This window comes from Mus caroli, unplaced genomic scaffold, assembly GCF_978045245.1.
Source record: "Mus caroli unplaced genomic scaffold, Mus_caroli_1 scaffold_12, whole genome shotgun sequence".
Lineage (NCBI taxonomy): Eukaryota > Metazoa > Chordata > Mammalia > Rodentia > Muridae > Mus > Mus caroli.
Window position 1 is genome coordinate 63,943,241 of NW_028227267.1, and position 12,790 is coordinate 63,956,030.

General features: G+C 40.7%; 1 protein-coding gene across 6 annotated transcripts in view; it reads right to left on the reverse strand.

Annotated features, from left to right (window-relative positions):
- Positions 1-1,900: 1,900 nt before the first annotated feature.
- Positions 1,901-12,790, reverse strand: part of Cdca2 (cell division cycle associated 2) — a 45,887-nt gene continuing 34,997 nt past the window's right edge. For 4 of the 6 annotated variants that reach the window (XM_085828731.1, XM_029469019.2, XM_021181539.3 and 1 more), the window contains exons 14-15: positions 6,725-6,893; positions 1,901-3,215 (exon numbers count right to left, since the gene is read on the reverse strand). In XM_085828731.1, coding sequence (XP_085684857.1) covers positions 2,056-3,215; positions 6,725-6,893 — 1,329 coding nt within the window. In that variant the 3' untranslated portion in view covers positions 1,901-2,055. The remainder of the gene's footprint in view (positions 3,216-6,724; positions 6,894-12,790) is intronic. The other 2 variants (XM_021181541.3, XM_021181540.3) reach the window with 1 other exon arrangement.

The following is a 12,790-nucleotide window of genomic DNA, read 5'->3' on the forward strand; positions in this document are numbered from 1 at the left end:
TCTGATTTCTTCACAGATACTCATCAATTTCTGATAAAAACCGAGTGAAAATATAAGAGAAGTTCAAGCCACGGTAGGTACAAGCAGCCCTGGCCTTCATGTTTGCACAGGGAAGGAAAATTGCAGGAACCACACTGCCATCTTCTGGAAGAAATGAGCATATCTGCAAGGACAGAATCAAGGAAGACCAGAGACATTCTAAGGTAAGCATCTAGGGTTAGCTACTTCTAGAAAAAAAGATTTAAAGCAAAGAAATAGCATTTTCAGTTTACCATTAATGAAAAGACATGGGGGAGGGGAGGGATGCAGCGACTGTGATCAGACACAGAAGTTAACTTTACACTAAGCATCTGATACAGGCGAGATACGGTAGATCATACCCCTTAATATTCTTTAAGAAACTAAGGCAGTGGTTTCCAACCTGTGGGTCACAACCCCTTTGGGGGCGAACAACCATTTCACAGGGGTCACCTAAGACCAATGGAAAACAAAATTTATGATTCACAACAGTAGCAAAATTAGCTATAAAGTAACAAGACATTAAGAATTTTATGGTGGTGGGGGCGGGTGACCACAACACGAGGAACTGTATTAAAGGGTTGCAGCACTAGGAAGGCCACGCCATTCATTTATAACGAAACATTTTAGAATGAACATAATTTGTTGAGTGGATTTACAGTTTTAATGTAGGTACTGGAAAATGAGACCAAGTTGACATTAGACAAACTGAATCACAATCAGCCGGAACAGAGAAAGAGGCAAATAGCAATCAATGAACACTAAAACTGTTCTGAAAACCTAAGGCCTTTTAACCTTATGCTGCTAAGTCTGGGTTTGGGACTCTCCACCCTTTTTAAAACTCACTCAACCTAAAACGTTTCCAAACAAGTGAACTCTTTCTCTCTTTGGTGTGTTCAGTGGTCCTGACTTAGTGACTACACACACAGGAGAGAAAAGCACATGAATGATTTTGTAGAGATAAAAGGAAGTTTTGGACAAGTCGCCCTTGAGCAGAAGAAATTGGGGATCACTTTGCCTGTTAATGTAAAATACATCAGTCCTTCTCGGCAGGGGCTCCAGACCTGGCGGTGCCAAGGCGGTAACAAATAGCTCCACCTCTGAGGGGGAAATGGGCCGCCCAGCAGGAGCTTTCTTCCCTGGTGTGTTATTTATAGGGAGCTCTATTTGTTAACATGTTCCTGCTATCAGGCTGAAGGACAGCTAATGATTTAAAGGATTTCTGGGACCATTGTTTAATGATAAGATTTGCAGATTCTAGGTATACTGGTGGTTTAGATATTTAAATTGCTGCCACCAAGACTAGGAGGTTGTAGAAGGCTTAGCGCTGAGGGAGCAGGCAAACAATAGAATAGATATTAGGATACAAAGTTCAACTGCAGGGAAACACTGAGAAGAAATTGGGAACTACACCATGCTTCATGTGGGTAAACACATTTTCTGGACCACTTTTCAGTTTCTACTTCTCAAATATAAATGTAACAGGAAACAATGAATGAAACTCAGGTTACCTGTGGCTGATTTGAACAATCTGGAAGGATGACTGCACAGTTATGTTTAATTACATATTCATTTACAATAGTTTCTCTATAGAGTTCCAGTCAATGAATTAAAATCTCAAATACAGGGCCTCATTGTCACTTAATTAGCAAAGGAAAACTCAGATTTGAGACAGACAATGAAGTCATCAAAGCTGGTCAATTTAAGAAAAGAATAAGTCATTCTAAAGGACTTTTTCCAGAACAGCCAAAGCCTTTAGTGGTAAATGGTAAAAGGAATGAAACTGCAGAAACACACTGTTGGATCTAGAAAGGAATGCTTTAACACGAGAAAGGCAAAACAAAAAGACAAACATATATTTAGAGGGAGAAGAAAGAAATTAATGTATTTCTACTTAAAGTCATCATAACTCAAATGATTTTTATTAGAAACGTGCAATGCACTGAAGTGGCCTACAGGAAGCTGGGTCCTCTTCCTTAAGTCCAATGCCAGGTGGAATGGTCTGTTCCTGCCTTTGTTCTCCTGGGCCCAGCCCCCTCAGGGCAGCTGAGAGCTTTCTCCCTTGAGCGAGGGTTTTCTCTTGCAGTCTGGTGGCTGAGTGGCACTGTTAGCATCTGTGAGGGTAGGCCCACAAAGGCTTCTCCTCTTCCTAGGTAGCGCAGAAGACCTGACACCCTGGCTCTCACTGCCCGAGACAGCGGGCAGGGGCCCTGGGTTTTGTCCTGAGGATGTGGTCTCTTCTTTGGAGGATGTACGTTCAAATCCCCTGCTGTCTAAGGTACAGATTGTCATTCTTCTGGGTTTCTGCAAAGCAGAAGGACTTGGGGACAGCCACACAAGCCCTGTATTTTCCAAGTCTTTCTGGAGCCTTGTGCTGCGTCTCACCTTGGTTTTACTGCTTGTCCTCTGAAAGCTTTGCTCTATGGTGTTAGACAGCTCTTCAATCAGCTTCGCGTTTTCTAAACTAATTTCCACAAAGTTTTCCCCACTGCAGGAAGACACAGGATTCCCATTTTGTTCCAGGTATGAACTCTGACCCCCACAACACACTGTGCGTCTTCTCCATTTCCTCTCTCTTCCACTGGCAGTGCTGCCATTTCCTGCACATTTCCTTCCCACATTCTTACTGTGGCTTGTGGGTTCTTTTATATTTTGAATGAGGACATCTTCTGAACAGTTAAGGTCTCTTTTTGAGTCAGTAGAGACAGGGCTGCCCTGCAGATTCCCCTGTGGAGCTAAGCATTCACTCTTTTTCTCACACTTTAGATTCATACTTTCTGAAACGATAAGGATCTCACAAGGATTTTCCAAATTTTGACCAGCCTTGAAAAGGTCCTGGCTCTGAGGGCTGCCCAGAGGTTTTGAATTCTTGGACACGATGTGATCTTGGGTCACAGAAGCCGGAGGCACAAGACTGCTTTCCATCTTGGTCCCGGGTTTTGGCCCCTTTGCACTTTGACACTTACTCTCTGCTCTGGTGTTCCCTTCACTGCCTGTGTCTCTGGTACTGGTCTTTGGCCCTCCCTCAGAAGCAGGAGTGAGAGGCAACAGGTAGCAGCACTCCTCAGAGACCCGAGACTGATGACTAGCTGGATCCAGCTCAGGCGGATCTGCCTTCTGTGGCAAGTGTCTCTTACTTTGTGTGGGAATTTCAAACATGTTCACTTCTTCCAGCTGACCACGTTTGTTGAAATCATCTATGGGCAATATAAACACACTTAGAGTCAATTACAAAGGAACAGTGCAATGCCTGTCAAATGAGCAGTGTTTCATAGACATAAATGCGCTCGCTATAATACGGTCGTTTTCAGCTTTCAGAACTTACACAGCCTACACTCATCACACGGTTCCTGTCCTCATCTGTCACTTTGTCCCTCTTACTGCCCCAGCCCACAGGTTAAGAAAACAAGTGTTCAACGCATGAATTAATAAAGCACCCAATATATAAAGAACTCAAGAAGGTGGACTCCAGAAAGTCAAATAACCCCATTAAAAAATGGGGCTCAGAACTGAACAAAGAATTCTCGCCTGAGGAATACCGAATGGCAGAGAAACACCTGAAAAAATGTTCAACATCCTTAATCATCAGGGAAATGCAAATCAAAACAACCCTGAGATTCCACCTCACACCAGTCAGAATGGCTAAGATCAAAAATTCAGGTGACAGCAGTTGCTGGCGAGGATGTGGAGAAAGAGGAACACTCCTCCATTGTTGGTGGGATTGCAAGCTTGTACAACCACTCTGGAAATCAGTCTGGCGGTTCCTCAGAAAATTGGACATAGTACTACCGGAGGATCCAGCAATACCTCTCCTGGGCATATATCCAGAAGATGTCCCAACCGGTAAAAAGGACACATGTTCCACTATGTTCATAGCAGCCCTATTTATAATAGCCAGAAGCTGGAAAGAACCCAGATGTCCCTCAACAGAGGAATGGATACAGAAATTATGGTACATTTACACAATGGAGTACTACTCAGCTATTAAAAAGAATGAATTTATGAAATTCCTAGCCAAATGGATGGACCTGGAGGGCATCATCTTGAGTGAAGTAACACAATCACAAAAGAACTCACACAATATGTATTCACTGATAAGTGGATATTAGCCCAAAACTTAGGATACCCAAGATTTAAGATACAATTTGCTAAACGCATGAAACTCAAGAAGAATGAAGACCAAAGTGTGGACACTGTGCACCTTCTCAGAATTGGGAACAAAACACCCAGGGAAGGAGTTACAGAGACAAAGTTCGTAGCGGTGATGAAAGGATGGACCATTTAGAGACTGCCGTATCCAGGGATCCATCCCATAAAAAACTTCTAAACGCTGACACCATTGCATACACTAGCAAGATTTTGCTGAAAGGACCCAAATATAGCTGTCTCTTGTGAGACGATGCTGGGGCCTAGCAAACACAGGAGTGGATGTTCACAGTCAGCTATTGGATGTATCACAGGGCTCCCAATGGAGAAGCTAGAGTAAGTACCCAAGGAGCTAAAGGGATCTGCAACCCTATTGTTGGAACAACATGATGTACTAACTAGAACCCCGGAGCTCTTGTCTCTAGCTGCATATGTATCGAAAGATGGCCTAGTCGGCCATCAATGGAAAGAGAGGCCCATTGGACTTGCAAACTTTATATGCCCCAATATAGGGGAATGCCAGGGCCAAAAGAATGGGAATGGGTGGATAGGGAAGTGGGGGGGCACTATGGGGGACTTTTGGGATAGCATTGGAAACGTAATTGAGGAAAATATGTAATAAAAATATTAAAAAAAAATAAATAAAATAAAATTAAAACTGAAAAAAAAAAAAAAATAAAGCACCCAAGTTCAGACTATGAAAACGAGACTGCTGTCTTAAGCAGTTTCCTTTTCTCTAATGTACTTCCCAGAGCACGAGGCCCAATAGTGTGAGACGGTTCCTATTTACCTGAAAAAAAAAAAATGGATATCACAACTTTCCAATTCTTTTATGAATATCTTCTTGAAATGAGGTGATAGAAATCAGAATTCTTGGGTATTTAAAGACATAGCAGCTGAGTCGTACAGCAGTCATGTCTCCCAATAATTCCCATATAACTGTACACAGAGTCATGGGCCACAATCTCAAAGAGCAGCCTTTGTTCCTCCTTTCTGACTAAATAGGCTTCGTTCTCTGGGTAAGAACATCACATGTAGCTTTGTGGATGTTCATAGGTGAGAAAACCACTAGGAAGGTTTGAGATGAACAAGGAACATGTTCTACAGCAGTGGTTCTCAGCCTTCCTAACGCTACAAGGCTTTAATGCAGTTCCTCATGGTTTGGTGACCCCTCCCCCAACCATAAAATTATTTTTGTTGCTACTGTTAAGAATCATAATATAAATATCTGTGTTTTCTGATGGTCTTAGGTGACCCCTGTGAAAGGGTCATTCGAATCCCAAGACGGCTGCAATTCACAGGTTAGTAACCACTGATCTAGAGGAATTCAGTTCTTATGACTTGAAATCAATGCTGTTAGATTCTATCTCTATTATCTAAGATGTTATTAGCTCATCATTCAAGTGAATATAAAAAGTGTTTTAAATGAAATCAAAGGTGAAAGATACATATAAAAAATAGCTAAGCCTAAAGTTTAAAAAAAAAATCAGTTTCAATCTGAAAACACATTCATGATTAGAGCAGGTAAATAGTATGTAGAGTCAGATTCATACAGGTCATGATTTACAATGAACATAGCAGCTAGGCTCTTTTATAACTTGGTACACACAAACACACAGTTATATATATTCTAGCATAGTAGGGAAAAAATGGTGTTGGGGAGAGAAAGTTGTAGAAAGAGATGGAAAAAAATTGGAAATGCTTCAAACCTTCTTTTTGGGTGACAAGGTAATTATAGATTAAAAACATGATAGAAGTATTTTCCTGCGATGAAGGCAGTAACATTTTAATATATAAGTAGAATCAAGGCCAGATGAAACAGGTAGAAATAGCAGACATCCCATTCCAAGGCAACCCACATGAGGGCAGGAAGAAAGGAAAATGAGCCCGAAATGAGTTATTCTGAGTAGCTGTTAAACTCTTGCTTTGCCTCGGTTGAGACCCCTGTGGAAACCAGATTTATAGTGACATACATACCGTGCTTCTTGAAGTCTTTAAGAAAGTAGGCAAAAATCATGGGACATTAGACAAAGGTAGCTACTTAAAAATGGCTGCATACAAAAATCACCATGCTACATGGAGGTACTTTTAAAAAAACAAAAAAACAGTTTGAGCAATAAAACTCAGTTCAAAGCTTAGACATCCTAGGGGCGGGCTCAGTGGTTCAGAGGATTTGTTACTCCTACATGATGTGTTCCAGCCCCCACGGCAGCTTATAACTCCCTCTAACTCAGTTCTATAACTCCACTTTCTGTGGTAACACAACCAAACAGAAGTCATCATAACAAAATGCCTGAAGAAGTAAAAAGTAGATGAACAGAAATAATCTCTCCCAAAATTACATGCAAATTTGGGGTCTGGATTCTTTGATAAAAGTAAGAATTTTGTCAGATTCTGAAAGAGTCTAAGTCCCTCCTCACAGGTTCCAGACTTCAACTTCCTTTACTGGTAAAAAGTTTGGTCTTGTTTATAAGAGTGTATGGGAAGAGGGCAGAGGCAGAGAGTGCAGTGGAAACAGACAGGATGGAGAGAGAACATGCTAGAGGCCAGAGAGCAGCACCTGAGTTCGTCCCCTGAGTGCAGTCAGCCAGAGGGGTCGCTTCAGAGACTTCAGGCAGCTCAGGAATAGGGCTCAGGAGTGGCTTCTTCGATGCAATGTCTCTTGGCCCATATAAGCATTTTTCAACACCTTTTTTCCCCTTTTTCTTTTTTCTGTAAGTTTTTAAAACCTGAAAAGATATGTATTAAGACATTATAACTTGAGAATGATGTAGCACCATGATAGATTGAGGCCATTTTATGTTTAAGCTATCTCTATCATTTATACAATTAACTCTTTAAAGGTTTCTGAGCTTTTTTTTTTTTTAAAGAAAAACTTGGGCTGGTGAGATGGCTCAGTGGGTAAGAGCACCCGACTGCTCTTCCGAAGGTCCAGAGTTCAAGTCCCAGCAACCACATGGTGGCTCACAACCATCCGCAACGAGATCTGGCGCCCTCTTCTGGAGTGTCTGAAGACAGCTACAGTGTACTTACATATAATAAATAAATAAAATCTTTAAAAAAAAAAAAAAAGAAAGAGAAAAACTTGAAACCAGTCATTTTATTTAAAAAAATTAAGCTCAAATGCCAGAAAGGTAATCTAGGAATCCTAACTCAATAATGTGGACTCTCTCTGGAATTTGCGAAAGCAAAATGGCAGATTAGATGTTATACAGTTGGATAGAGCTAATTAGTGAAATTATTTATAACCAGGTATGATAATCCTAAGATTAATCTAGCATGTAGGGTCTGAAGAAATGGCTCAGTGGTTAAGAACCCTGGCTGTTCCTCTCAATTACCTCAGTTCAATTCCTAGCCCCCAACATGGTGGCTCACAACTGTTTGTAACCCCAGTCCCACAGGATCCAATGGTACCAAGGCACAAATGTAGTCATATACACAGGCAAACAATTATATGGGCATAAAGAATAAAATAAAAAGATGAAACAAGTATGAATTCTCTACTGAAGTGCTATGGGAGGCTGCTTTCTGTTCATAAACCCTGTTGAAGAGACAACAGGTGCTTAGATAACATTGAAAAGTAATATAAATCTGGATGAACTTATGAAACTAATAAATGAATTAATCACGAGTAAAATACGAGATCACACAGGCTTAGGACATAGCTTAATGGAAGAGTACTGGCATAGCTTGCAAAAGGATCTAGGTCTGAGTTCTAGTAAAAGAGGCCAGGCCGCTACAGTAAGAAGACAGCTGACTTATAAAATGTGAATATCCACAAAAAATTTTTAAAGTGTTTTAATAACTTATGGAATGTAGGATTATATTTAATTCTGAATGCCCTACCAGCACTGAGAAATAGTTTTGTTTAAAAATGTTCCATATGGAAAAAACTTTAGGGAAATTAAAACATTATACTGAAACGAAGGAAGACTTTTAATAACAAAAGAAATGAAAGATATTCTTAAGACTTTTGACATAAAACATGTTTTGACAATTAATACTTCCAGAAAGTGAGTCCATCTAAACCTTTAAGGAGGTAAAGCCAGTGAGAATAAAAGTAAATAGGATGTGGTATTTCAGGACTCCTGGTTTAAGAGCAGTCACCACACAGTCATAGTCTCCAGGCTCACAGGCAAGAGAGCATCCTGCCAACAGGCTTTCAAGACAAAAACACACAGAAAGCACAATGCTCCACTCTAATCCTGGGGCAAGTGCTCTGGCGGTGTGGTATTTGCAGGCACTCAGCACAGAGCATTGGTGGAAGCTAGCATATACAGCCCTGGCAAGCATGAAGGAACAGCACCTAACACAGCCCTTGTATACTACAGTGAACCGAGTAGAAGCCATGTTTCCTGCACACTGAGGTAGGCAGACAAACCTGTGAGCCTATCCTGAAGAAACTGCATACAAGATTTTAGGAGAAACTAACTGTGTAAAGGAATGGAGGAGATTCAAGAACACAGAAATGGCACAGAACTGTGTGTTCCTTGAGGTATCTATAGATAACTTATAAAAACAAAACCAAACACATCATTCCATGCCAAAATAATTCTAGAATGCTACAAGATGAATGTTGCCCTTGGCGATATGCAATAGATATTGAATGTGATTTTGAGAGTTCTCAGTATGTATAATCTCTATGCACATAAGGAAAGTGCTGGGTTAAATATTTTTCCATTAAATTTTCTCTTTTATGGAACATCTGTTGACATTTCATGTACTGGATGAGGAAATGCTGGCTTGGTCAGTGGATGTAGAAGCCAAGAAAAAAGAAATATTTTAAGGTGGGGTTCACAGATGTGTTGCAGAAGAGAAACATTTGGCCTCTGGGTTCAAATTTTATCATTTAAATGTCAACTGAAGATTGTCCTCCTCTGCAGAATGGGAGTCACAGTAGGGCACCAAAACCTGCATAAGCTCAAGGCAGCAAAAATCCCAGCATGAAGGAAGGGAAGTGGGCAAGACCCTCCCCTAGCCAGAAAGGTATTGGAAATGATGGTAGGAGAGGAGTAATCCGTTTTCTTCAAGCGACAGTGGGTGCATAAACCACATGGCAGGAAGTGGAAGGACAACAAAAATCAGACTCCATGTTTTCTAGTGGGTTTTTGCTTTTCTTACCTTTTTTGTTTTTGTTTTTGTTTTTTGAGAGAAAAAAAAAATCTCAAAGGAGCTCAAATGTGAATTGGTTAGCACAGGGCTTGACCATACCATAGCTAGGTGCTAGCTATTCTAAATCTTCCAAATTCCTCCCTGTTACTTTGAGACAAAAAATACCTTTTTGATAATGTGTATTCTATGCAATGGTTCCATCAAGCTAATTAGCACATCCATGACGTCACATATTGTAAAAACACTAGTGTAAAAGAAAATGAACTGTGTTGAGTTTACCTAAAATCTGCTAACATGTGAATATGCTGGCTGGTTTTATGCCACTTGACACAAGCTAAAGTCATCTGAGAAGAGGGAGCATCAGTGAAGAAAATGCCTCTCTAAGAGGGCAAACCTATAGAGCAGTCTTACTGATTGATGGGGGCGGGCCAAACCCACTGTGCAAGATGCCATTCTTGGGCTGGTGGTCCTGGGTTCTCTGAGAAGGCAGGCTGAGTAAGCCCCATGGAACATGGCAGTAAGCAGTACTCACTCTCCATGGCCTCTGCATCAGCTCCTACAGCCAGCTTCCAATTGAATTCCTGTCTTGACCTCTTTTGATGAACAGTGATATGGAAGTGTAAGCCAAATAAACCCTTTCCTTCCCAACTTGCCTTTAGGTCATGGTGTTTAATCACAACAATAGAAACCCTAAGGCATGTGAATAAGGACTAAAATTCTGTTTAAAGTCATGAGCTAATATACCAGCAAAATGAAACAAGGTCCATGAGATCTGATCAGCTGTGTAAAAACTGGCCCCAAACTGGAATTTACTTAGTATCAAAACAAAACAAAACAAAACACAAAACCACCTCCCTCTAGCACAGTAACATATGGAACCCTTGGAGAAGCCACGTGATCTGAAATCCTGGAGTAGATGGAAGACAATGGAAGAAACTTGCCCCTACTTCTTTTTTCCTTCCTTCCAAATCAGGCATTGTTCACACAGGGCAGAAGTTAGAAGTAAATGCTTTTCATTGTTTCCAGTCACATCATTTATTTAAAAAAAAGGTTTAAAGTTATCAAAAAATAGTCAGGGGAGGTGGCTGGAGAGATGGCTCAGTGATTAATGGGCATGGGTTATTCTTACAGAAAACCCTGATGTCATTCCCAGCATTCACATGGCAGCTCACACCCTACTGTAACTCCAGACCCATGTAGCTCTCTCTTCTGGTCTGAGGGCACCAGGCCCATGGGTGGTACACATCCACAGATAAATGAACCCATACACATTTGGAGGGAAAAAAAAAATTGTTAGATGTGCTATCATGTGCTTGTAGTCCCACCATAAAAAAGGCTGAGGCAGGAGGACCACTGCAGCCCAGGAGTCCAATGCTGGCCTAGGCAACATGCTGAAATGTTATCTCAAAAGGAAACTGAAGATTCAACGCAATCCTGGCACATGTACAGCCAATAAAACTGTACATTAAAGAAAAGACTCTAAAGCTCTGCTCCGATGCTGATGTGACTCCAACGATGCAGTATAGTTCTTAGTCATCGTCCACTCAAAACACACTTCTAACTTTAAATAGCCCACGATAGAGAGTCCGATACCGAATCCCATGTACCTACCAAGCAACTTCTGTAATTAGAAACACAGAACTTTGGTGTCATTTATAATCCCCTATCCATGGATTTTAAAGCATATCATGAATATTGTATCACTTCATTTGAAAGAACCCTGCCGTTTATCCAGACGGAGAATTGTTTTCTTTTAGAAATAATTATAAATTAAGAAGTATTGATATAGATAGCCTAGAAAAACACAGAATTATGAGTCTCCAGAAACATATGTCTCTCTTATTTAAACAATCTCAAATAAAATTACAGAGAGTGGCTGTTACCAGGAGCTATGGATAGGAAGGAGACATGGCTATAAAACACAACAGAAGAGGCTGTGTCAGTAACATGTCTAGTATCCTGACTACATTTGCATACTGGCTGTGATCCTTATTAGTTTTGCCAAGAGTCCTCATTAAGGAGAAATGGACAAAAGTCCTTGGCATCCTTCCTTATTTCTTACAGCTGCATGTTTCTGAAAGTGATCTCAATGTTAAACTCGCAACTCGGCAATTTCCCCTAATTGTCTCCTCAATTTGGACTTCTTAGCTGGTCAAAACACACCCTCTTACAGTTGCCCAATTCAGGATTCCAATCAAGTCTAAATACCACCTACTAGGTTGATAAAGCTCAAAGCTCCTCTTACATTGTGGAGTTTTATTTTGGGGATGCTGGGAGAGGGAGCTTTAAAAACCCATTTACTCATTGAGTAATTTTCAAGGAATTCTCTGAAGTCTGGATTTGGGTAGCTGCACTCATATTTATATCTTTATATTCCTGTGCCTACTAAAGCATGGGACCTGAAAGCCTGGTTAGACTAAGTTTTGACAAACATTAACAGGTGCAATCTATGTAACTGACCAATTAAAACTGTATACATTCTGGTGTACAAGGCAATATTTTGATATATATTTAATTAATCTGTTAAGCTAATTATCAGACCTGTCACAAACTTTCTTTGTTGAGAACATTTAAACTGTGATTAGGAATTTCCCAGTGTGTTCCTCACCATGGAGTCCTTGTGTGATTTACTTCAGAAAGGACCCCTTCTTCTTTTTAGACGGGGCCTCAATATATAAAGCCCTGGTTGGCCTGGAGCTACTTGTGGCAATCTTCCTGCCTCAGCCGAGGTGCTGGGATTACAAGTATGTGCCACTCTGCCTGATAAACCGTACCCTTTAACAGGTGCCTAATCTGCACCAACCAACAGCTTTCACCAATCACCACTCGGATCACTATTTCTGAATCTGAGTTTCTAAAACCCCATGTCAGATACTGCAATTGTTTCTGTGTCTGCTAATTCAATTAGCACAACACCCCACAAGCTCAAACCATGCTGCTGCAAATGACGGCATTTCATGTTCATAACCAGATAGTTTTATAGTGTGTAAATACATCTTCTTTCCCATCTGTCCTTCCATGGACACTTAGGTTAATTACATGTAGGCCATTATAACATAAGCATAGAAGTTCAGCTATCCCTTTGACAAGCTGCTTCATTTCTCAATGCCCAGAAGTGGGACTACTGGGTCATAGTGTTTTCCACAATGGATACCTTCCATTAGATTCTCAACAAAAGCTACCATAGCTCCACAACACCAGGCCCAATAGGTGTGAGATGACATCTCATTCATTTTGAGTCCCTTATCCCTGACAATTAGTACTGTGGGCACCATTTCATGTGTATGTGTTTATTTGTATATACTCTTAAAATTCCATCCATCCATCCATCCATCCATTGTCCATTTTAAAAGTTGGGCTTATTTCTTGCTTTTGGGTTCCTTAACTATTTTGGCTGTCCTTTTGTCATATATGGTCTGGATATACTTTTTCAACTCCACAATACCTCACATTTTGCTAAGTGTTCCTTTTGCTATCCCACCAACTTATTAAATAATTTTAGCAGCTTAGATGA